At 48.9% G+C, this 25976-nt stretch overlaps 1 protein-coding gene across 1 annotated transcript; it reads left to right on the forward strand.

Moving 5' to 3' along the window:
- Window positions 1-21700: 21700 nt before the first annotated feature.
- LOC144118654 (uncharacterized) lies at window positions 21701-25593 on the forward strand. Its single transcript, XM_077651526.1, has 2 exons — window positions 21701-23305; window positions 25412-25593. Exons 1-2 carry the CDS (start codon window positions 21847-21849, stop codon window positions 25591-25593), a joined length of 1641 nt encoding a protein of 546 aa, XP_077507652.1. The 5' UTR covers window positions 21701-21846.
- The last annotated feature ends 383 nt before the right edge of the window (window positions 25594-25976 follow it).

Below are 25976 nucleotides of genomic sequence, written 5' to 3' on the forward strand. Positions count from 1 at the left end.
AACATTTCTGCTTGTTGCTCATGTTCATTGTTTGCGCTTCGTTTTGCGTGTACGTCTTGGGTGCCATTTTTTTCCTCCAGTGCTTGTGTACCTGTAACAATTTTTAGCGAATTTTTGACGAAGTTTCAGTTTCGTACTAAGTACTTCAATGTTGCGACCTGCTTACCTGCAGCGATTCCATTCTCGAAATGAAAAGACCTCGTTCAAATTGTGAAGTGCCTCTTGATTTTGAATCTGGTGAAGAAAATTTTTAAGTGTATCGGAACAGTGTACCTTAGGGTACGGCTTCCATGCAAACGCTCTACAGTAAAGAAAGATAGCCCTTCGAGAAGACAACCTTTGAAGCCTTCATCGCTGTGAACTAAGATAATGTAGAACCCACCATCTATGTATTGTGCTTGCCTCGTTTGTCATGAGAAATGTAGCCCAGTTGAGGGCAACATTGGAGCTGCCTGATTTTACCAGGAGATCAACACAAGCACAACGACGGCACTGCACATTTTTGGGCACTTCTTTAGAACCTTTTTAGAATACACTACTAATAGTGTGCACAGTCCTCGGCATTGTGATTCCTGAATGTCTCCTGTGTGTTAATGTAGCTCTAGTCAAAGTCTGAATAACTCTTCAATTCAACCCCCAAGCCCCGAATGCTTAAATAATTGCACTAAAATGTAGCCGAATGGGTAAGAATAAAACGCTTATTTTTCCTAACATTCATATTTTATCCCCTCTATCTCCAGAAGTGGCATGCATTCCTGACTACCCTCAACCGAGTTCTATTGCGAGCTCAGCAGTTGCGCAAGAGGACAAGCGTGGAAGGGCGGCCAATACAGCCAGCCAAGACCCCCGGTCCTTCGCCTTTTTGCTGAAACAGCTTATTCCTCAACATCAGACCGCTCCGAGAAAAGGAGTCCTGTTCTGCTGCCGTCTCGGCGCGTACAGTTCAGGAAACTTTGCCCAATTACTGCGCACAGGAGGAAAAGAACTTAAGCGCTCCCAGGGCACAGGGACATTTGCGATGAACTCCGATGTTGGGGAGCACGTGCTTCTCCAAACAGGGGAAATAACTGTTAAGTGCGCTAGGTGTGATTTTACATGTTCTGAGCCCGTGGCACTAATTCTGCACGCGCTGACGCACTGTGATAAAAAACCGTTCAAATGTGACATGTGCCCTCTTGTGGCCGACCGGAAGAATTATCTATCGGCTCATATGTTGAGGCATACAGACGCAGAGGGCTTTCGCTGTACTCTATGCGCATTCACGTGTTCAGATATTGAAGGCCTCAGAGAGCACATGCCCATTCACTGGCCGTGAGGCCTTCAGACAGACGCCCGTTGTGGCATGTTGATGCGATGACGATGCTGCAGCTGGCGAAGGCGATGTGCCTCGCCAGACGAATAAGCATGCACTCTTAGCAGACACAAGAGACGTTTATGCGTCACATCTGGTTGACAGCCACTGCTTTTCTTGATTCTACGTAATTAAAGAGATGAATGCAAAAACTTGAGAGTTGCGGGTCACCAGAGCTCATCGCGTACTGCCGCATGCTCTTGTTGATCTCCGACTTCTTAGACTTTGACACAACGTCAGTGCTCGGCTGTTTGCGGTAACGGCCCAGAAGTGTATTGTGCATTAGTTTTGTAACAATAAATTAGATTCCGGCTTCCTTTGACGCTCGGTGTACGCTTTTTCTTGCCTCATAGCGTCGAATGTCGGAAACGAGGCCACACCACCACAGACACGAGGATGGCCGATAAGGGATTGCTTCCTTACGATTGCAGTCAATTTAAGTTGCAGTTAATAAGGAACCCCATTTCCGACACTACAAATTGTGAGAAAATTGCAAGTTTCTCCAGAAGGCGCGTGCATTGTGCCACTAGCCTATGCTTCTTGGAACGAGAATTGCGTTGCTCAGTTATAGGTTGAGACATTTCGAGGTGGTCAAGAACTATTTATTCTCTTCCCGGCTCAAGAATTCCTTTGAAAAGTCGGGTCACCACCCCCTGAAGCTTGCGCAGGCCTGTGGCGGATGTTCATATTTTCTGCTAACGTTTATGATGAGGTAGTGAAAAAACTTGGGAGAAAGTTTAGCTCCGCCTTTAAGGGTACGCGGTGGAGTTAACAGGTCCTGTAAGCGGCTTCTCTTTTCCATGCAGGCACGGACTGTTTCCTTATAGTGTGGCAGACCACTCGACATACATACCGGTTGTTTTACTTAAGATGTTCTGCATTTCTGTAGTGCAAAATACACTGGCCACGAACTTGCGATTTCGCTGTGCCGGTGCTCCGAGGAGGCGCAGACACCCCTTCAGCCGTTACCTGGCAACCGCCGCAGCTGGGCGGACGCCGCGCCATCTGGCATGACGTCACACCGCGCGCCTTGGCGCGGAACCGCCCTTACGCGCTTAACCGCTAACCAACGTATTCTGTGGCGGTATCTATGGGGGCCCCTGAAATCCCCCACACTCACTGAGTAAAAAAAAAAAAAAAAACCTTTGACGAGGCTGGGAATCGTTTGAGGCAGAGACGCTACCACTCCGCCACGACGGCTCAGCGTTTCATCATGAATAAAGGGGCATCTAGTGAATGCACTGGTTTCATATATTAACTCTTCCGATCCAGAATTCGCCGCGCTTTCGCTACGTATATCCTGGTCTGACAGAGCTAGGCCATGTTAGAGCTAGGAATAGTTAACTTAGACCATCTAAAACCAGAATTATCATTTTCAGAGCAAAAATCAAACATTTCAGGTTAATCGCCTCCTTAATTTATAAAAGCCAGAATATTGAAATCGCAGAATCACACAAAATACTTGGACTCACGTTTAGTAGTAACTTGCACTAGGACTCGCATGTTCTGAACATATGCAAAAAAAATCCACAGCAACTGGGGTGATCTCACGCTGCCGAACTATCCTCCCAGCGAAAATAAAGATCCAGCTATATCCCGCATTATTTGCATCCCACATCAATTATTGTAATCTTGTCTGGGGCGCCACTACAAGTACTAACAAGCACAAAATTCTCAGTCCAAACAAGAATCATCCGGTACATCGGAAATCATCCATACCTCTCGCACACTGGACACTTGTTCGCAACCTATAAACTAATCCCCGTGAGATCTTTGTACGAATTTAGAATTTTACGTATGTTTCAGTCTTCAAACAGCCCATTTCATGACTTTCTAATTGCAAGCGCATCACTAAAGCGCCACGAACATAACATTTCTACTAGAAGCACTAATAACTGGTATACATTCCTCGCTTTCAAACTAATTATAAACATCAGTCACTAAAACATAATCTCTGCAAAATTCTAAGCACGCACATATTTTATACTAAGCTTACGATAAACCAGCTGAGGCCGCAATTTCTTAAGACGTTATAACATCAACATTTAAACACTGCCTTGAAAGTTGTTTACTTGAAAAATATTGTTGATTTTCTTATGTTTTATGTCATTTTTGCTTTCTTAATTAATCATGTATAAGCTTCTTTTTTGTTTCTACTTATACGTGCATTAGGTTTTCCTGTACATGAGCCATTATATTATGTTTAACTTGATATTGAAATTTTCCTGCAAATATTGAAATTTTAAGTGGTGTCTCTCCTGCATCTGTAATATGCACTGAACATCTAATTACATTATCCTTACTGATCACTGATTGCACTGTTCCAGAACTAATTACTTGTCTGCTTACTTGCTTTATGTTGCGTGTCCTCATGTATGAATAGGGCAGTTTTGCTGTGTTATTTGTTTTTTTTTCCTGGTGTTTGCATTTTCACGCTGTCTTACCTTGCTGTGGTCTCTTGGGCCCAGCCAAGCTGGCTCGAGAAGCTTTCTGCCCATGAGTTCCTACCACGTATATGGTGAAATAAACTAACTGAATTGAATTTACTAGAGGCACGTATTCTAGGTCACTGTAATGTGATTTTGCCTTGTCAGCATTTTCTTTTCTAGCTTTCGGCTTCAGCAAAGCCTCACCTGCAGTCGCTCTGACACTTTCAGGCAGGTATAAGTTCGCCTGCCCGCGATGAAGAAAAATAATCAATTGCCACGGAAGAGACCAACGGGCCTCACGCCGAGCCTCACGCAAGCTGCGGTTCATGAATGGATTGAATGGAGGCTAGCCAGCGCTTCGCGACCACCGGATGCCGTCGCCGCGGCCACCGGAAATCGAACCTGCGACCTAGGCGTCAACCGGAGAGTGCCTTGGCCAGCGTTGCGCCGCTCGGGCTAAGGTGAAGGAAGTGCGCAATTTCCACCCTCCTCGACGAGATGGGCGCATCCAACAGGTTTTGAAAGAGCGGGCCCGCACACAAACGGGTGACCCCTGGTCTTTGGGGCTTCTGCACATTAAGCGCATCGGGCGCACGTAACACATGGCCAAGCGCGGGATTAGAGCTGGCCGCAATTGGCGCCTGCCTGCATGAATGAATGCATTTGCCGTAGTGGGGGAAAAAAAGAAACAAAAGAGAGCGAAAGAAGTGAGGCTTATTGCGGGGAACGCAAATCGTTCATACCGCGCTAGACACTGCGGCTCTGTGGCGCGTATAATGGCGATGTAACTTTCCCCTGGTAGTGGCGCGGATGCGGTGAAACAACCCTTGAGAATGAATGGAAATGAGATGGAAATGCGTCTAGGAAGAATATTATGTTGCGAAGAGATGATGTGCGGCCATGTGGGATTTAAACGGGGACAAAAACGAGCGATGTAGCAATGTTTACAGCACAAATATATGACACGCAAATGTTCTCAATCGCGTGAGGAGCTACAGCTATAGGAGAGCATCTTTCTTTTTCTGGCCTTTTCTGCTTTGAAGACCCCTATCGTATTTCGTAAGACAATGATCCTAGAGACACACACACTTTTCACTGTAAACAAAATACAGGTACGACATCAAGTAACACTGCAGTCAGATTAACGCACTTCCACAGTTTAACTTAGTGATGCAATACGCATCACAGCCGCCGCGCTGGCTCAGTAGTTTTAGGGTGCTAGGCTGCTGACCCGAAAGACGCGGGTTCGACCAAGGCCGAGGCGGTTGCATTTCAATGGAAGCGAAATGCTACAGTCCCGTGTACTGTACGTTGTCAGTGCACGTCAAAGAACCCCAGGTGGTCAAAGTTTTCCAGTGTCCTCCACGACGGCGTCGCTCATAGACAGAGTCACTTTGTGACGTTAAACCGTACAAGCCATAAACCAACATAATTTGTGGTAGACAGGAAGGTTTATCGACAGCCTTACACGTTAACTGAATTGATTTTTGACCCCACTGGCATCACTCAAATGCGGAAATAAATGCGCTGAGGATTTTTAAGGCCAACTTAATTTCTTACCAACTGTCTCTTTCTGGCATGACTTGAATTCTGATCACTTGCTCGGGCAGTATTGCACATCAGCGTGCCAAGGCGCTTTCCCAAGCGCCTCGCACCGTAACTGGTGGCATTCGGCCCAGCTCACTCAGATAGCTATTGAAGGTTCGTACTGGGGACGCGAATGGTAAGGTCGATAAACGGCTAGCGGTGGACGCTCCATCACTATGCGATTGGCGCGCTAGCGCTAATCATGTTTTCTTAGCGCTAACTGCCTCTACGAGACCTTGCCACTCGCTTGCATATACATTCACGCACTTTGACGCATAGATGCCTCCGGCGTCCTGCACAGATTCGTGATTTCGCGGGACGAAGGCCGAGGCGAAAGAAAATAATCAGCCGTAATTAGCTGCGCTTTGCTCAGTACCGACTGCGGAAGAACTAACGCCGGCAGAGCTACGAGAATCTCCTGGTATATATAACAACAGCAGTGATGCCAATTAGGTTAGGAGGGGTTTGCTTCTACTTTCCCAAAAACTGCACAAGTATTTTTTATATATATACAAGGTCGCATATACTAGAGAATTTGCAGTGAGTGACGTCACAACTTCTACTTGCTCTCCCTTTGTCTTTCAGGGTGTTTACACTGCTCTACACAGACGCTGAAAATGCGCCGAAAATCTAGGTAGTTGCGAATATATCTAGACGGTGTAGTATTGAGTGACGTGAAGGAAAGCGCGTAGGCATTTGAGATATTATGCAACCGATAAGCTCGCGATCGCATTTTGCGTGTGCCTACTTCATTTCACCAGCTACGGCGTCTCTTAAGCACAGCGTCGGTCAAAACTTCCCAGGTCACAGGCTCTGCTTTCGAGTGGTATAATCGGGCACTCACGGCACCCATGAGATTGCCAAGACCCCCAGGAGTGAGGATGACTCTTCATACTATCCAGAGATTTTCAGCTTCAACGGTGCCATAAAGGCCCCACTACAATGCCGAGAAGCACACCATGTGGTCTGGGAACTTTTGACCAACCCTGCACGTGGGCCAAGCGGTACCAGCGATATTTGTGATCAAAAAAGTCAAAGACGGGTTCGAATGAACCGCGCAAATAGATTTCACTTTAATTTTACAATTATTGGCAACTTCCGAAAGGAGAGGAAGCGTTTGAGGAGGTGCGCTTCTTTTCTTCAGGGCAGCTCGTCATAAGTTAGCGGAAGCCGCAAAAACAAGAGCGCAGGGTTGCGCATTTTGGTGCGACTATCGCGTAAGAACGCTTCTTTTACTCAGCAGCGTACAAACTGCGCGCCTGGTGTATGCTCACTGGCGTCTATGGGTAAGAGCTCAAAAACATTTGTCCAGACTGATATGCTAGTTTGCTACTCTTTTTATTGCTTTGAAGCCCTCTGAACCGCACTGTACTTTTACACTGGACGTATACAACGGCACTCAATAACTAATACATCCTCTCTCTCTGCTGATAGTTCTGTTCGGCATATATCGAACCTATACAATTTTATTTTTTTTTCCTTTTACTTCTTCGTTTTGTAATTACAAAGTTAAAACGGAAGCAGCTCCTTGACGTGCGCTCCTCGGTGGAAAAAAGAAGTACCTCTGTTCTTGCTGATGTTCTACATTGCTGCGTCTATTGCAGTAAGCTCGCTCTCAGTTAGTGTCAATGCGGTCAACCCTTAGGCAGTACAGCTCTTTCCAAGTATCTGCGATGGAAGACTTACACGAACAGCAGAGTGATGTCACTGCAGTGATGCCAGGGGATCAGACGTGCGTATGTGTGCGATCAAAACTCAGATCACTGTTATTAGGAGCAGATTGCAGGTTTCTTGAAAGCAGCTGTCGCCTTGCACAATTACACCACCGCGATACCCACTCTCCACGCGCACGTCGAGTGACGGGTGCGTAATCTTCGAGCACGTGTGGCGGCCGCAATGACGAAGACACGCGTAGCCCCCTTCAAGCAAACAGCCACAACTCGGCGGCATATCTTTCAATTTGCGTAAAGGTTCAAAGAGCCCTTTCCCAGTAAACATTAGAACTTGAGGGACTTTGTCAACGTGTCTCCCTACGGGCCACCCACTACAAACTCTTTTTAGTGCGAAAATACTACTTTTTTTTTCATTCGTTTACCCTAAAGGCCCATGTGGGCATTACATAAAGGGGGGGGCACCACGCAAGAAATACAAAAAAATACAACAGTAAAATAACGATACTTAAAGACCATGCAGCCAAAGGTTTAAGCAGTCAGCAATAAGAAATAAGATATGCCTGAATTAAAACATGCAAACATGGAATACAACTTCCTCAAAGACTTTTGAAGAAAGAAAAAAGAAACACAAAAGCGTCACGAATGCAAAACAAACCGGCCAAAAGATAAATCTTGCTCACCTACTCTGTCCCACTATCTTTTAGTACTGAATGAAATTGGTCGCGATCAATAGTGCTAACTACAGAATGGGGAAGGGCATTCAATTCTCTTATCGCCAGGTGAAGAAACGAAAAGCTGACTGCGTGTGTTCGCGCAAATGGAGGCTCGATTTTTTTTATTGTGGTCAAGTCGATGAAATGCGCGCATGGCAGGCCTAATTAGGGGTGCGGAGAAGGGTGTGGGGTCATAATATAATTTATGATAAAAGGCAAGGCGTGATACCTTACGTCTGCTTTCCAACGTAGGGCGGTTAAGGTTCTCTTTTATTACGGTGACGCCTGAGAAACGCGAGTGCTGACGCGCGATGAGTCGACGGGCCCTGTTTTGCAGTGTCTCTAATATGTTAATAAGGTACCGCTAATAAGGACACCAAGTGAATGACGCATATTCGAGCTTCGGTCTGACCAACATGGTATAAGTAATTAGTCCTGCATCTTTGTTAGCTTTACAGAGGCCGCCGCGGTGGCTCAGTGGTTATGGCGCTCGGCTGCTGGCCCGAATTACGCGGGTTCGATCCCGGCCGCGGCGGTCGAATTCCGATGGAGGCGAAATTCTATAGACCCGTGTACTATAGACCACCCAGGTGGTGGAAATTCCCGGAGCCCTTCACTACGGCGTCTCTCATAGCCTTAGTCGCTTTGGGACGTTAAACGCCCATAAAACCAAACCATGCTTTACAGAGCGACCGGCGAATTAAACCTAAAATTTTATATCTGTCGATCAGAACGTGATATGAGTGCTCCAGGACAGATTAGGGGTGAATGCACTCCTAAGTATTTGAAAGATTTAACAGACTCTATTTCAGTATTACTGATGGTGTAGGTGTTTTACAAAACGTGACAGCGAGTATTAAAACGCATTAACTTAGTTTTTTAGTGTTAATAGTCATTTGCAATTCAGAGCACCACCTATCTACTTTAGACAAATTGTTCTGCAACCTTACGCAGTCAGTGAGATTAGATATTGGACGCTAAATTATTTAACACGGTCCCAACCAAGAGTCTTCTGTGAAGCCTCAGAGTAACTTGGGTAAGCTTGGGTTAGTTCGGTGGAGCGTCGCGCAAGCTGCAGCCGCTGGGAGGAAGCTCAGGTAAGTTCGCAGGAGCGTTGCCCCAGCTGTAGCTGTAACTAATGGGAGGGTGACCTTGAGGGTGACCTTGGCCAAACCTATCTTAGCAATGGCTCATGCTGAAATAATATAAATATTTCCGCGATTGGGTTCTGAGCCCGCGGCGGCGCGAACACAATTGCTTCGCTGGCCACTGCACGAGAGCACCATGCTATCACTGCGGCCGATCACGCCTCGTGCTAAACCGCAACAAACTCTCGCGCTGTGCATTGCACACCGTCTCCTTCATTGACTTCCATCTGCGGCGAGAACAGATCAGATTAGCGTAGCCTCGATCAGAGCTTAACCTGAGCCTATCTTGTCGGTAGAGAGGTACCGACGACCCAGCAAAGCAAAAACCATGGGCCAACCAGGCTAAACACATGCTTTCGCACTGCTACTCGGTTTAACTACATTAAAACCCTACCACGTTTTTTTTTAATCTCAGCTGCCAACACTATCGCAGTTCAGTCTTACCTAAGAAACCTTCAACCGAGCTGTCAGCAAATGCTCCTGAAGTGTAGTAAGGAGAAAGGACTCACGCTCAGGTAGCAGGTAATGCACGGTGTATATACTGCTCAGGGATAAAGTTTGGCGCTCGTCGCCTTAAGAACGCTCTGCACAGCGGGCGCTGTCGTACCTTATTTCGCGTGTTCTGTTATAGTTAGCATTGCAGTACAAAAGTAGTCACACTTTCTCTGCATTTGCTTACGCTCCTAGATGAACCAGGCGAAGATTTCCTTGCGTGAACCGCTCGCTTTGCCTCTATCAGGCGACATGCAGTAAGGCAGGCCGACCTTTCAATGACGATGACGTTATGGACGTGCAGAATCTTTCGCGTTTAGTAAATGCTGGGGCCTTACCTAATTGTATATGTATACGCGGAGGACTTCAGCAGAGGGTGTGTGCTGCGCCATTTGTAGGCAGTGGTTGCTTATTGTGGAAAGTTCATCCTCGCCATTCGGACAATATTACTAGCATAACTAGAAAACAGAGTGGCGTTAGTTGGAGTTCACTGAAAGGAGGCGAACTTTTCGGGCGCAATATAAATTTCTCTCCTTGCCACTTGGCTATAAGAGGCTTCATGCACTGCGCATATGTTCTGCCAACAGCAAGGCAGGCCTGCAATGACTTAAAAGTAACTACAGGGAGCCAGGATCCCGTGCGGAATAGGCTGCTTTGCCAGCAGTGAAGCAATGGAACCAGCCCAATACACGCTGCGTTTCTGCACGATATATATAACCAAGGAAGTCGCTATAATTAGATTTCTCTGTGTGCGTGTTTATTATTTTTTTTTGTTCAGTAAGCCGGCTTTACCGCTCACACGGTCGACAGCTGGCATGTGCGAGCAAACCTAGTCTGCTGCGCCTCTTTCAGCACCTAAGTAAAACAGTGTACGACATCCGGCGCTAATCGCCCTTCTCAAGGCTGGGCTACACTTTTCGCATGGTCACTTCTCTTCCACGAAGAAGATTTTGATTAACAAACTTGTCTGTCAAGTATACTGACGGCTTGGAGAGCAGCTATAGTGCTCCCAGCTTACAATGCGAATCATGTGCTGCGTTTTTTTTTTCCCCGGTTCAGATCAGGTTGAGATTGAGGTTGAGGTCGTTGCTAATTACCGCTGGCCATTCTTACGCTGCCGCGGCTGTTTAGATAACCGTCCAATCGCAGCGCTCCATTTGTGGCACTTTTTCTGATTCGTAAAGGTAGTGCGTCGCCGCTCGTGTGAGCAGCACCGCCTTTCCACAAACGCACCCTTTTGGCTTCCACACGCGGCCAGGCACCCCATCCACTGCTTCGCCTTTGAAAAACAAAAGCGTTTTAATCTCGCTCAGCGGCGGCGGCCTTCTACCCTACCCGGTGCTGCGGGTTCGGCCCTTCCGACACGGTGTATCACAACCAACCGCGCTCCGTGAAGCAACGCAGTTAATGGCTCATTAGTGTCGTATGAACAGCCCGACGCTCAGCCATGAATTCTCTTGCGCACTCCCGTGTGTTCTCCCGCTGCGCTCTTGTTTTCTGCCGCACGCGGGAGCGGCGGCGGCGGCGCCAAATGTGCGCGCGCCGGGACAGGCACCCCAGCGCGGCCGCTAACGCGACGGAGCCGCGCCATGGGCGAGCCGCGAAGGGAGCGGGCGTTCGCCTTGATGCGGGACCCACGCGCGCGCTCGCGTCTCTGCTTCCAGGTGAAGGACGCCCTGGGAGTGGCCGCAATCAGCTTCTTCCTGCCGCTACCGGTGCACCTGCATTACGAAGCGCCGGCAGGCGGCCGCTGCCACTGGCCTCCGCGCCTCGAGCTATGCTCCTGCACCTCCTCTAGAGGCACCTCTCGCCGACCGCGGTTATCCGGAGGAAAACCCCCGGCCCCTCCGCCATTCCACGCGCGCCATCGGCATTTACGACGCTATGTCTGATGGGCGTTGTTGTATCTGGCTACAGGAACTGAGGGGTTGTCTTTCTGGAAACAGGCCTACCAAGAGCAAACGCCCTCAAACTTTTTTTTATTAGAATACACCTCTAGGGCCCCAGATAAGGGGTATTACATGATAGATAACAGTACAACATCGAAGCAGTATATTGGTTAACATATCTGTAAATTATTTCCTCGCGAAGAATAATGACCGGAGAATAATAACCCTCCAGGTGCGATAGTCTCACTCAATTTCGATCTCTTTGCGCGGATTTGCTCCAATGAACGAGTCGAGCCACTTTGTTTGTTTTTTGTATATTTGTCTCCGTTTTTTTTTTTTTACTACAACGCGCCATGGCGTCGATTGGAGTGCACTGAGGCTGGCTCAAACTGTGTGCATGCAGTAGCGCATCTACTGAAAGCTGCTGAAACGCATACCCAGAGGCGCTCTATTCTTTGCTCCGTTAAAGCCCGTTGCGAGCAAGTACATCGCTAATAGTACAGAAATGCAGCTTCCTGTGCGGTACCGCTGTGCTCTACCAAGCTTCTGGACCGCACTCTGTCGATACAGTCACTGACGCAGGAGACCAGTTTTCTAAGCATCGTGAAACCCGCAGCGCTCCAATATGCCTTCGAAACGGCGAGACGTTCTCCAATCCATTGTACTGCAGTGTGTACTGCACTCAAACGTTCAGTAGTTGTGTTGTTGCTTTGGTTTTTATGGCACATGGGCAACTGAGGTCACACTCTTAAGAAAAACGTCGGAGAATTCACTAAGCAACTACTAACCAGTTACTCGTCACACAGATCACTACCTTCGTAGTAACTGAAAGAGGTAAAAGTAGAACTAGTGAAAGTAACTACATCAAGAAACTAGTGAAGAGCACTACAATCGCAAACAAAAAGCTAGTATTGGCTAAGAAAATGGATAGAAACTTTCCGCCTATGTTGCTAGGTTCTTCGTACGGTGGGCTGGTGTGGCTTGTTTAATTTGTGCACAGTGGAAAAATAAAGCAGCTGCATGTTCAATTTAACAAATACCGATACCCATCAGAGCTACCAGACCATGCTGGCCTCGAATCACACACTTAAACATATTGCGCATAACATGCACAAACTATTCGAGGTGGTGGTATCCATCCAACCTTGACGGGCACACAAAGGTCGAGAATGCAAGAAAAGCGCAGACCAGAAATGGCCACACACGTGTGACACGCGTACTGCGCGTACACAGGTGAATCTTTCTCCGCCTTACATACTCCGGAAATCTGACTCTCAATTACGGGCTAGTGGCTGTTATCCGTTGAGCTAAAATACCAGCCTTAATATTGAAGTTTCGATTGTAGAAACAGGTTATTCTACGGAACCGCACGCCCCTGCAGAAATGTTTAATTACAAAACTAATTTATTCACAAAACAGTCCGTGTCAGTTATATTTTTTACTTTTTTTTCGGGGGGGGGGGGTAAAGGAACGGTTACTAACGAGGTACTAACTAGTGACCATACTTAGTAAAACGGTAGCAATAATAACTTTTACTAGCTATACCTTCAAGAATGTAGTAAATAGTTTCGTTTTGTTTACAGGGGTTTAGCGACCCAAAGCGACTAAGGCTACGAGGGACGCCGTAGTGAAAGGCTCCGGAAATTTCGACCACCTGCGATTCTTTTACGTACACTGACAATGCCACACAGTACACGTGCCTCTAGAACTTTGCCTCTACCGAAATTCTACCACCGCGGCAGGGATCGAACCCGCGTCCTATACCCATATTTTTATGTGTGTACCTATATTTGTGAATAATACCTTATGCCAGCAGCCACACTGTCGCAATAAAAAAAAACGTAGTAAGAAAGTAGAAAAACAAAGTAAGAGTTAGTAACTAGTGCACGAACTTTTTACTATAATTTTTATCTAAGAATTGATCATGTGCCAAAAACAAGATGAAAGTGCAATAATGGATCTGTCTCAGCACTTCTTGACACCTACTGCACCCCTTGTCTGTGTTTTCACCACGCCGCACATCATGGCTGATAGTTTCGCGGCAAGGTCTGCTTTCCAGCTTGCGACCCGTAAAGGAAAGAAGTCTTGGAAGTGTGCGCGCGTGCGTCCGAGGAAACGGACATGACACTACTTGAGTTTTACCGCTGCAAGGAGGAACGAAATAAAGAGCGCGTCGTAGACCACGCTGCTGTTTCCCGTGGAACTATTTCTGTAAAGCGTCAGCCACGACCTTAGTGCCAACATCGTGTCACTTCGAGCTCACATCCTTCGTTACACTAAACGAAGAAGAGAAGGTGTCGACAGAGACTTCGCTACAGCGCTGCCGCATTGCGATGGTGGCTTGTTTCTTTTCTTTTTGAAAATAATGACAACAAGGCGCCTCTTACTCACCCGGGGCAGCGTTGTGGTCAACTGCGCATCTCAGTACAGTGCCGTTACTCGGACGAGAGCCGTGACAGTGATGAGATGGCAACCATGAACGCTGAGAAAAAAAAAGCGAACAAGAAAGTAGCACCCTTGAACACGATGGTTACCATATGCATTTTAGGTGCTCTTTCTTTTTTTGCGGGCGAGTGCATCTCCATATACTTTCTAACCAATGGACTGCTGAGTGCTGCACGCGTACACCAAGGCAACGAAAAAATTGCACTGAAGAAAACCACCCTCAAGCGAATCAGGGACAAGAGGACGCGGTGTTGCGGCACTACGCGCGGCGTCACGGTCCATTTGCCACGCGAAACGAGCAGAGCAAAAAAATATATGTATTAAAATCAGCGCTTTGAATGTACGCGCCGAGGCGTCCATCCCACTTGGCGCGTGAACACACGCAACGATATGATCAAACACTCGCTCGGAGGGGCCACCATTTGTCAGAGCGGACCGCGCGCAAGAGTGATCGATCACGTGGCTGATGCGGACAGCAGCCGTCAGGTCTGCCCCCCGCGATTCGCGAGGGAGTGGGCAGCGCAGTTTACACAGGCAGCGACTGAAAAGCCGTGGCAGGGCGCGTTCGGCGACCGCGGGCTGACAGCGGTGCCGGATAACTTCTTAGTCCGGCGCGTTTTCGCCCAGAGGCACGGTGACAGCTGCCGTCGCCTGCTGCCAACAATGGCGGTGTTCAACTGCCGTCTCGAGTCTAGGGAAGCTACTCGTCTGTCGAGCGATCTGTGCTGAGTCGTATTCCTTCCCATTTTTCGTTTCGAGCTGCGACGCAACAGTGCACGAACCTCTCTACTCCCGAACGGCAAGATCGCTCGAAGAAGTAAATGCTATCCGGGAAAGATCCGAGAGAGATCCACACGAGTTGCGAGGTCGCTTAACGTGGAGTGAACTCTGTGTCGTTGACGCCTGCACGGTATTAGCCGTGTCACTGACAGCCGTCATGCCCGATGGACGCCAAACAGCAAATGAATGGTGCTTTACTAACTGACCATGTGATTCGCCTCTGTCGTTCAAAAGCTGACGATTATTGACGTCCTTACGCCAAATACAAATATTGAATGCTGTGCCCTTGTACAGTCCTCCACGTTTTTCTTCAGAGGACAGTGTATTCGCGTGATTTACAAGCGTACTGGGGCCTGAAACAAAATACTTTAGCGCGCGTCTACTTTTCTGCGAATATCTCAAAAATTCTGTTGAGTCTAAGAAGCCGCAGCATAGTTCGTCAACGCGCTCAGAAGTTCCCCATTCCACAGAGGCGGATTGAAGGAAAAGAGGACGGGGGGGGGGGGGGGGGGGGGGGGGGGGGGGCAATCGTTTCACTAACGGAGACATTTTCTGCGAAAAAAAGTTAAAACACTGGACCGGACACTTAACCTCCACCTTAAAGGTATGCGAAGCGGTAGCGTTAATATGTTAATGCCCGTATATACGCAACTGGTCATTCTCCAATTTACATTCATAGATCGCTGGGAGTCCTCATATCGCTCCTGGCTCAGTGGTGCCAAGGTTAAGTGGGGCCCCACTGCCCTGGCTAGTGACTGTTCCAGACACAGCCATCGGTGAGGCTTGTGAGACCAAAGTTGACCTTCACGAGCAACCTCTGGGGATTTCTCTATGGATTTCTCGCCCACGCCGACGCCGATGACGACGACAACGACGCTGGAGAGAGAGAGAGAGAGAGAGAGAGAGAGAGAGAGAGAGAGAAAGGAATTTTAATGAGAGGAAAGGAGTAGAGGCCGGGTTTTCCGCTTAATGGGACCCTAACATTGTCGCGTTAAAAAATGCACAGTACATATGACCACCCCCCCACCAACGCTCTTCAACTGTCTATACTTCTAGGAGTTCTCCATGTACCCATTCCTGCCGTTCGAGCGCTCAAGACAAATGAGTGAAGGGCTGCACGTACACGAACGCCGTGCACACTAATGCCGACAGGAGTACGCGCCGCTGTAGTTCGGGAAGTGGCGGAGTTTGCCCGAGGCTAAGGATACGACAGTCGAATATCCCCCGTCTTTCTACGCATGCCTTGTACGTTGGCGGTAATTTAGTTGAATCCCTTTACATGATAAACATGGTAACACAGCTACTCTCCAACACTATAACGTGACAGTAATAAACGTAGTGATCCTGCGATAAAATTTCTAGCAATATAGGATAAAGCCACTGAGAACGCAAACCACGCGTGCGCTCTGGTAATGTTTGTCTGGAATGGCTGGGGACACAAATCTCTCCGAGGGGATTTTGCCCCACCAACGCTCTTCAACTGTCTATACTTCTAGGAGTTCTCCATGTACCCATTCCTGCCGTTCGAGCGCTCAAGACAAATGAGTGAAGGGCTGCACGTACACGAACGCCGTGCACACTAATGCCGACAGGAGTACGCGCCGCTGTAGTTCGGGAAGTGGCGGAGTTTGCCCGAGGCTAAGGATACGACAGTCGAATATCCCCCGTCTTTCTACGCATGCCTTGTACGTTGGCGGTAATTTAGTTGAATCCCTTTACATGATAAACATGGTAACACAGCTACTTTCCAACACTATAACGTGACAGTAATAAACGTAGTGATGCTGCGATAAAATTTCTAGCAATATAGGATAAAGCCACTGAGAACGCAAACCACGCGTGCGCTCTGGTAAGGTTTGTCTGGAATGGCTGGGGACACAAATCTCTCCGAGGGGATTTTGCAGATATTTGTAGTAAACGACTGAGACTCTCTTATGATCCGACACAGAAAAATTATTCTTCTCGCATGTACAAAACACAGCAGTTAAACACTAATCATAAGCGTCTGGCTTCAGGACATCACTCATTGCTGGGTTGCATCTCGCACCTCGGCGCAGTCACCATAAAGTTGTTGAGGTTCGTTATCCTCCTTAAGCATTGCAGCAACGTCACTTCGTACACATCTTCACCTGCTAAATTGAAGAGTGCCGCCAATATCGCTGTCAAAAAAGGAACTGTGTCACTTTTAGGAAAAAAACGTCGAATTACAGCAGGCATATATATTAAGCGAAAAACTGCGAGTGTTACAGGTTGTTGAGTCCGAGATTACGGCAGTGGGCTTCATTGAAATTAGCGTTCGGAATCGATACTGATGGTCATCAAGCGGCCTCAGGTTCCGAGCACAGAAATATGACGTTCGGTGTTTGTCTCGACCTGGATGCTGTTTCAGTAAAGATGCATCACTCGAGATGCAAGTTAAATTATCCGATATATCTTAGCCCTGAGGTCTTAGCCTTTATACCTTCTCATTCTTTCTCAGTCGCTAAAGCTTCTTGGTTTGTAGGGAGGAGACGGGTCTGGACGGCTATTGCTAGCCCAAGGCAGCTGACTGACTGTTGACGGCGTCTCCCGCATCTGTATACTCCCCCCTTTTTTCCCTTTTTCCTTCTTCCTCTGAAACCCTACCTATCCTTCTCTCTATCTGCACGCCGGCAGTGGTGGTGGTGCTTTAACACCAGTCACAGGCCCGTGCATTTTTCCTTTCCTCTTCCCCTTTCATCCACTTACAGGCCTGCTTTTCTATCGCCTTGAACGGGTGACGTCCTTCGCATGGGCTTCGCTGAGAGTCAGGCAGTGGTTCGTACTCATGAACACCGAGACAGCTCAACAAAATCTTTCCAGCACGTTCAGAGCATCCAGCTACCGCCGTAACTCTCATTATGTCGTATCTAATTGATCCCAAAAGAATGCAGCCTTCTGCAAAAATAAAATTTTGATGAAGCTCTCTGCAAAGGGATTCAGTGCACACATTACAAGAAACTTCGCTCCTAAGTGTGACGCATAAGCTTATGGTTGCTCACAAAAAGATCGCCTCTCGAGTTTACCGTCTCATAGATGCAGTTTCCCGCATTCGATATGCCTGCACCCAAAATCAAGGCTCCTGGTTCTACTCCGCTGTTATCTGGATGCTCTCTATCATCGACTGTCTAAAGTCGAATTTATGAGCACCTATCGGTGCCACTTTGGACAAGCCATCAGTCACAGCTGTGGCAGCATTGCTTCATGTGAAACAGTATAACAAAGGAACACATTTTGTTCGAATGTGCTGTACTCACCAAATAAAACGCGAACACAAAAATACGAGCATGTTAGCTCTAGTAGACGACATACAAGCGAGGTTGTCCAGCACCTCTAAAGGAGAATCCTCGAAAGAAAATTAATCTGCGCTAGTACTGGGCATCTTCAGGAAACATCTTCTCCTTTTGTTGTTCGCGTTTCATTTGTTGACTATAGTACAGCCTGTTAAGACGACAGATGATCTTGCCAGCTCAAAATGGAAGCACTAACGCAAATGCCACTGAGAATGATATGTATTCTAGGTCCCTGAGGGGGGGGGGGGGGGGGGGGGGGGGGGGAGGGGGGGGCTTTCGCAGCAGAGCCGTGCACTGAACCTCAAGTTCCCTTTCTCGCAGGCAATGACCCCCTTGATGAAGTTTAGAATTTTTCAGAATCCCCTTGCCCAATGTCTACGTTCACATTAATGAGCAGAGTTTATACTTCCAAATTTATTTTTACGTAAGCTTCACCTCTTCTCCTGGCATCTTTCTCAGAAACCGCTTACCTCGTGTTAAACTGCCTGTCGGCGATTTTAAACACGCTGGCAGAAATGTCTAATTTTGCTAGGAAGTCCATTATCTCTCGCTCGCTGCTTTCAACGAATAGCAGCCCCTTTAGAAGAGCTTGCTCCATGAGAGAGCTCACACTGGATGTGTTCCATTCTTCGGCTCGTAGGTTAATATAACCAGAGACTGCCTGGGTTTCTCGGAGGACCACAAACATGTTTTCTCAGTCAGAGATGCACCTACAGAGCATATTCCATCATTCTACTCTATATGACACCAGAACAAGTTTTTCCTTGTGATGGGTTGATCTTGCTAACTGTCGTATACCTTGGCATCCAAGTGCTCTCATGATTAAGCCCTCATAAATTTTTCTCATTGATTGCATGCAAAGAACTGTAAACAGCACGCGGCCGACCGTCATCTGTCCCTTGAATTGGGGTGAAGCTCGAGGAGTAGGATTAGCTGGTATTGGACTTTTGAAGCTCAAGCCATGCATGAGCACTGTGAAGAAGATGAATCGGTCAGAACTTCAAGAAAAATATATCAAGAATGAATTGGAAGCGAACAGTTTGCCTAAATACATCATGATTTAAATCAAACAGGACGTGTATGTGTTTCCTCCATCAGTTCACCCCCACCCCATAACAAAACTAAAAGCTGGTATCATCCCAGCCACTCGCCTGTTCATACACTTGGGCATTCCAAATGACCCACTAAGATAATCAACATGGCGAACTTGAGATGATGGGGAAGAAGTGGCACTATTTTTTTTTTACTTTTTGACTACATGCAAACAAATAATTGAGCTCTGCTACAAAAAGTTGGTCGAACGTTTAGGCGAATCCCCCAAGGCGGAGTAAATTTGTAATAAGGGAGTAATTACTCACTGCCATCAACCCAAGCGCAGCCATACGTCTATGGGAGCGCATACTGGATGTGTTCTACCTTGGGGGATACCCCTAAACATCTGACCAACACTGTTTCCACTAAGAGTTATTGATCAGATCGCTCTCGTCCTACCAGTATGCTAGCCGTCCTGGTTAGCTCAATTGGTAAAGGTATGAAGGTATATTGTATGAAGGTATTAAAGGCCTAAATTCTCCTTTCTCTTTTCACAATATCAGGCGACTGTGTAGTGAGGTGGAGTTGCAATAAACGGTTTTCCTAAAACTCGCGTCCCGGCAGCTTTTGTCCCCAGTATACAGTATTATGGCAAAGTGGGTTAAACAATAACCAATAGGCAAAACACCCATTACAGGCGAAGGCAGGGGATTATTCAGGTGTCGGAAGCACGCAGCAAGGCTGGGTAGCAAGCCAGAAACTAAACAAACGATTATATTTATACGGGAAATATTGCACACGTGGTAACACTCGAAGACGTTGGATGCCGACATGAATGAATGACTGAAAAGCTAAAATGGTAATATTTGTAGTAATACGTAGAGGCTAAGACTGATTTACGGCTATGAGAATGAAGACATTGAAAGTCTGTGAACAAAAACTGCGCAAAGGAAAGCACACAGAAAAGAAACATACGGGACGAGATCTCGTTCCGTACGCTTCTTTTCTGTGTCTCGTCCTTCGGGCAGTTTTTGTTTTTTTAGAATATCGTGCCAACTAGTTCCCCACTGCACTTTCCTGGATTGCATTGGAAGTCTACATTTGAATGCCATCTTTCACCAGCACCTCTCAAATGATGCCACTAAAGAGGCTTGCAGAATTTGATTCCAATTATTGACCTACAATCGTTTTTTTTTTTTATCTACGTTGCCGCTGGAAAACATGCTGCGGATTTGCAGAAAAATGTGAGCACTGCCTACTCCTGCATTCCATTCTTTTCCTACCCTTGTCTGCTCATTTTGCCCCAATTAGAATACGGGGGAGCTTTTGTTCGCTTGTGCTAAGTGACGCTCATAGGAACCTGTCACGCTTCTTTCACGGCCTTCAGTTCACCCACCTATCCAGCCTAGTTAGTGAGGAAAGTAAAGAAAGAAGAATCTTGACTTGATTGGTCCCTGCGTGTTCGCCTAACTTAAGCGTTTTCCCGCAAAAAAAAATTAATATTAAAAAGAGAAGAGAGCGTATTACATGTTTCCTCCCTTAAAACAGATTGTCCCTTCTATAGCTGAACAGTAGATCTTCTTCCTCGGTGTAACGCCAAATCCATCTTATTAGTACCAGAATATATTCTTCGTTGTTTTTCTCTGCCAGAAAAAAAAAAAAACCTTGTTGAAATTCAGTCCGAGTATTCGTGTACTTCGTCTCCCACGCCGTGACTGCACCTCCGTGGCGTTAAATACAAAAGGCTATTTTTATTGCTATTATCGCACATCCTGTTCTCGCGTCTGCAACAGTGTCGAGTCACTGCAAGATAGTATCGAGCGGCAAGGTCTGAAATAATCTTTTTTGTTATCTGTCCTCCAGAGCAGTAGTGGGAAATTAAGAAGCACGAATTACTCCGCAGTGAACAGTAACACTGGGCGTCTGCAGTCTGCCCCGACGCCGTTACACACCAATGCGGAGCGTTACTCGCGCGGAAAACCCGGTTCGTTCGGGCAGATCTGGCCATCAGACCTTCCTCCAAGGCAAAGCGCAGCGCTTTTCTGCGTTTCCCTAGGCGGCTCAGATCGAGACACCGCAGCGGCTCTCCGAAGGCTGCCTCCGCCGTCTTTGTTCTCTTGCTGCTGCTACTTCCAGCGGCCACGTCGGGGTGTCAGCTTAGTTGCTGTTGACACAAGGCCTGCCCACGCGCCGGCGGCAGACTGCTCGACATTTTCGAAACTGTGCCGCCTACATCTTGCAACAAGAGGAAGGGAGCGCGCTGGGAATGAGACGCGCGCACAAAAAAAAAAAAGAACAGCGGGCGCCGTCGCAGAAGCAAAATCCCTAGTTTTTTTTCTCGCCAAGTGAAACATGCGTTCATGCCCGCGAGCAAGAAGCTCGGGTCACGAATTAACCCGGCGCTGCGCTCGCTGTCCGCGCTGTCACGAGCCCGTTCCTCGTGCGCGTCGCGACCGCGAAACGGGCGCCGCTTTCCCGCTACGGCACCGGGCGACCCGAAACTCCCGAGGTGCGCGGCGAAAAACCGCGTGTCGCGCTCCCGGCATTCTCGGAAGCGTGGCGGCTGCGGCTCGTGAGACAGCGCGTTGACCCGCGTCTCAAATCGCCCCGTCATGCCCTTGCGAGACGAACAGCAGCGCTTGACTCTCGGCGCGTTCAACGACATACAACGCTGCCCTTCCCCCTCCCTCAGTAGGGAGAAGAAGAGAGGTGTCTCGGCGGCGGCGGCGACGAGAGAAAGTCGTTCCCTCTTTTTTCTTAATCGCGCCGGGCATCTCAGTCATCCGGTGCGAAATCGAGCAGCAAGAGGGCGAAAGGAGGAGGCGGTGGGGAGGAGAAAGCGGCCTTACGGAATTTAGGCCGACTCTCCCCGCGGGGGTAACGGCGGCCAGCCTTGCCTAGGCTGCCTACCAGCGGAGCGCCACGAAAACCGATGCAGACCGGCGTCAATTGCAAACGCTGAGCAGGCTCCGCCGCGTAGTGCACGCTCTTCCGTCATGGGATGGCCGTCAGCCGCCGCCGCGATGCTGCCGCTGCTCGTCGCTATGCTCTGCGTCGCCGTCCGTTGCCCGGCGGCCGAAGTCACCCAGCAGCCCGAGCAGTTTGACAGCACGCGTGTTACCACGGCCCGGCCCGAGGCTGCCGCCAAGCTGCGGGCCGACGACGGCAAGAACGACGTCCAGGAGAGGCCGGTCACCAGCGGCGTCGAGCTTGAGGATTACGACGACAATGCCGACGAGCTGCCCGGTGCCGACCTGAAGACGACCAGCGGCTCCACGGTGCCGACGGATGAAAGCGACGACGATGACGACGACTACGACTCCACGGACGACTTCGAAGATGTGGAGACGGGTCCGACGGAAGCCAGCGAGGCCACGACGGCTCCCGCCCCGACCACTGCCAAGACAGCGAACGTTATTGCTGCGGCCGAAGAAAACGTGGTAACCAAGAGCAGTACTGATGAGAAAACGAAGGCTGCCGCCAATGCGACCGACGTCAGCGTGGTGCAGACCACCCAGGCATCAGTCACAACCGCTTCAACGCCTTCAACGACAGCTGCGACAACTACTACTACTTCTACAGAGGCTCCGTCTAGCGTAGTTGTGATGGCAACATCTTCTCCCACGGCATCCACCTCTACGGAGGGTACCACCACACTCAAGATGGACAGCACTTCCGATGTCCAGAGCACGACAGCTGTTGCGGAGTCTACAACTTCCGGGAAGAGCACTACTGAAAACCCTGATGTTACCACGGCGGTAAAGGACGGTTCCGATGTCACAGCGAAATCTGGAATCGAGTCCGAATTTACCGGAGACAACCAAATCGCTGCCTACGAGGGAGCAGCCTCTTCCCTCTCAGTTACAGCAGTCGAATCGACCACGTCATCGACTACCACAACAGAGCCTTCAACCACCGAGTCTTCTACCACGGAATCAACTACCACGGAGTCGACAACCACAGAATCCACGACTACAGAATCCACAACGACAGAATCGACGACAACCGAAACCACGACCACAGAAACCACCTCAGAATCGACCACCACTGAGACTACGACGACGGAGTCTTCGACAACCCCATCAACCGAAGACTCGACTACCGCCGGCGCTACCTCGGAGTCCGACGACTCGGAAACCAAGACCACGTCTTCCGACTCAACCGAAACGGCGTCCACCCAAAGCGGATCAGAAGGCACGGCAGCGGGAGGAGCGAGGGAGATGGAAGACTTGGATGGGGCTGATGGCCCGCGACCGACGACTGAGAGTCCCGCAGAGCCCACGACGGTCAGGGATTACGAGCCCGATCTGAACGCCGTTATTAACCAGTTCATGACCCAAATCCTGCCGTTAACAACGCGTTTCCTCTCCGACACCAACGTTTCCGCCGACTGCGTCAACCACTTGTGGAAAGTGTACCAGGGATTTCGCCGCCAGGACGCTTGGGCGCTCAGGTGTAAGTACCGCCTGCTTTCTTTCTTTTCCCACTTGAAGTGGAGTGTGACTAATAACCCTACTAAGTATGTTTTTCGTTGCGCTGTTGTGCCGTGTGTTTGAGGCCTTTGAGTCGGCAGCTTGCAGTAGCCAGGCTGCGCCACGAAAGAGAGCCACTGTCTTTACGGCTGGTGCGGACGTTTGTCCAGTTACGGAAGCACTGTGCTCGAGATTCGAGATGCGCTGTGGAGTGCTTGTGTCAAAGCATTCTTTCTTTAGATTTTTTTGTTGGTCGAAAGTTATTACTGTTTGCGTCGTCTAGTTCCGTGTCAGCGACGCAAATCCCACGCTTCTCAACGCAGGGGCTGGCGCTCGCCAAGTTCAGTCAAGTGCCTGACATTTTCATTAAATGTCGCGCGCACCCCTTCTCCAATAAAGCATGGTCTGAAACTTGAGGATTCGGACGGCGCGTTCAAAGGGTCATCCTTGGACAATATAAAGAGGTAGAAGTCAGCGGCAATGCCGTGCTGATCTGACCTAGCAGCTCGGCAATGCCTGCCTGCTCTCTGTCCTAAGCCTTTATTTCGGGTGGGTGTGACGGAAGAATCACGACTGCAGAAACATTCAGAGAGGCGAAAGGCTGAGTGCAACTTTCACTGGCCTTATCAACCTTTCGCTTCTAAGCAATGTCCATCGCATATTTGCACTGTTAGCCGTATATCCGCGCCGCACACCTTTCATTATTGAGGCTGCGTATGGCGTTACTGATCGAGTATTGAACGGCGGAGCCTCTTGATGTATCTTCACTATCCTGCGTTAAATGTCATATTCATCCTCACATAAAAAAATTTCGCGGGTGTCTTGGCCATTACGGTCGCAGGTGCAGACGGTTAAGAACGTTCCGATTCTTTTAAACCGCGTGGTCTCATCAGCTTAATCAGCTAGTGGCCCGAGTGTGGACGCACGCGCATGTTGTTGAAGCGGCTTCGTTAATTTGATCGTGCGAGCTTGTGGGCCACAACCGAATTCCTCTTCAACATATTTAATAGCACCACTAGCGAGCGGCAGCGAAACAGTACGCGTGCTCGCGGCCAGGTGTTCACAGTATGGTCAGTGGTGCGTCGGCCAGTCACTTAGTATAGATTCTGAAACTTTTCGCATGTGGCCTCTACAGTAATTGAAACTTAGTGCCGGTCATTGAACGATTGACCTGCTCTTCGTTGACCTATACATTTGCAAGGCTAGCGATAATAATGCTGTGCCTGAAGTTGAAACACGTACACGAAGAGAAAGTTCACTTATTAGTCTCTCTTCAGCCACCAGTTAGATTAGTTTCACCTGCTTCCTTTCCCTTCGCCTGTCATCAGTCTGTATCTTTCCCCAATTCACGCTTCAGTCGTCGTCTGCAGGCGACGTTTTCAACGAGGTAGATCGACTTGTTCGAACAATTACTCTTGTTCGCGCTTAGTTATCGCCAGCGCCAAAGCGCCAAAGTGGCTCGCTCGCCTGTGAGCTCGTTATACAGATGTATGCAGGAACGCATGCGATTATCATCCAGCACACGAGCAGCTCCTGTGCCTGAAGACTGGAACAAACGGGGAGCCAAGTTGCCACACACGAGGTGATGATAAGCTAAAGGAGTTTCGGACTGCAGTGAGTTTATCAGACGTTTTTAACTGCGTAACTCACTGTGACTAACTTTGCTTTCGCTATCGCCCTCTAGAGGCCTCATTCACAACTGCAGTTTGCCGCTCAAGAATGGGTCGCAAGGGCTAAGAGGGCGTTCATGAATTCCTGACCCTGTTCGGTGCCACTCGTCATTTCCTTTGTTGCTGGAGCGGATATGCGGGGAATCTTGACATTGCAACGTGTAGCTGAAGTAAATGCCTAGCTTCCGTCCCTGCTGTGTAAACATTTATTTGTCTCCGCGACACTGTTCCCGAAGGCACAGCCTGTGTACACCCGCAGCCCACAACAAAAGCAGGGGGCCGGCTCCGCTTCGTGGCAATGCCACACAACAACAGGGGAAAAAGAAAGAACCAACAATAGAACAGAAAGAGAAAAGGAGAAAGAATTCCGCCAGGCAGGCGCGTGTTTTATTCATGCGTCGCCGGTAACTGGCCATCAGCCAGGAGAGATGGCGGCCTTGTGCAGCAGCGGAAGGGCAAGCCATGCGTCGGCAGGAGCTCGCCGATCGCTTCCAATAATGCCCGGGTGGACCGGCTCGGCAGTGCACTGCCGCACGCAGTGCGCTGTTTCGAAACCTGCGTCGACCTCTGTGGGCCGCTCGGCGCTGGGGAAGAGCGGTGAATCACGACCGACGCATGGACGAAACCCCGGCGTTTAGCTGCTCTGGCTGTCTTCACGGCGTGCCATCTGTTCCACGCACCCCCAAGCGAGCAAATTTGCGTGACCGGCGCGTTTGTCAACGCCTGCCGCCTGTTGGGGGTTTCTCGGCACTGTCGGCAGAAAAACAAGGGTCGTAGAGAAGACGAGGGGAGAGGTTGCCGGCTGGCGCCTAACGAGCTGCGAATATTACCCGGACCGTGATTCCGATAGGCGCGAATGAGGACAGCGGAGCAAGAAAAGAATGTGGTCCACACTACCGGAACGACAACTCGACAAGGGCAGTAAACCTCCCGGCCTCTATAGGAAGACCTTGGCGTAACGCTGTTCCCAGGAATTTGTTACGT

The sequence above is a fragment of the Amblyomma americanum genome, chromosome 1, assembly GCF_052857255.1.
Source record: "Amblyomma americanum isolate KBUSLIRL-KWMA chromosome 1, ASM5285725v1, whole genome shotgun sequence".
Lineage (NCBI taxonomy): Eukaryota > Metazoa > Arthropoda > Arachnida > Ixodida > Ixodidae > Amblyomma > Amblyomma americanum.

Excerpts from the sequence above, each read along its gene's own strand:
- LOC144118654 (XM_077651526.1), top strand. The coding sequence starts at position 21,847 with ATGGGATGGCCGTCAGCCGCCGCCGCGATGCTGCCGCTGCTCGTCGCT. Across the intron at positions 23,306-25,411 it reads GGACGCTTGGGCGCTCAGGT|CCAGGAGAGATGGCGGCCTT; the intron begins GTAAGTACCGCC and ends ACTGGCCATCAG.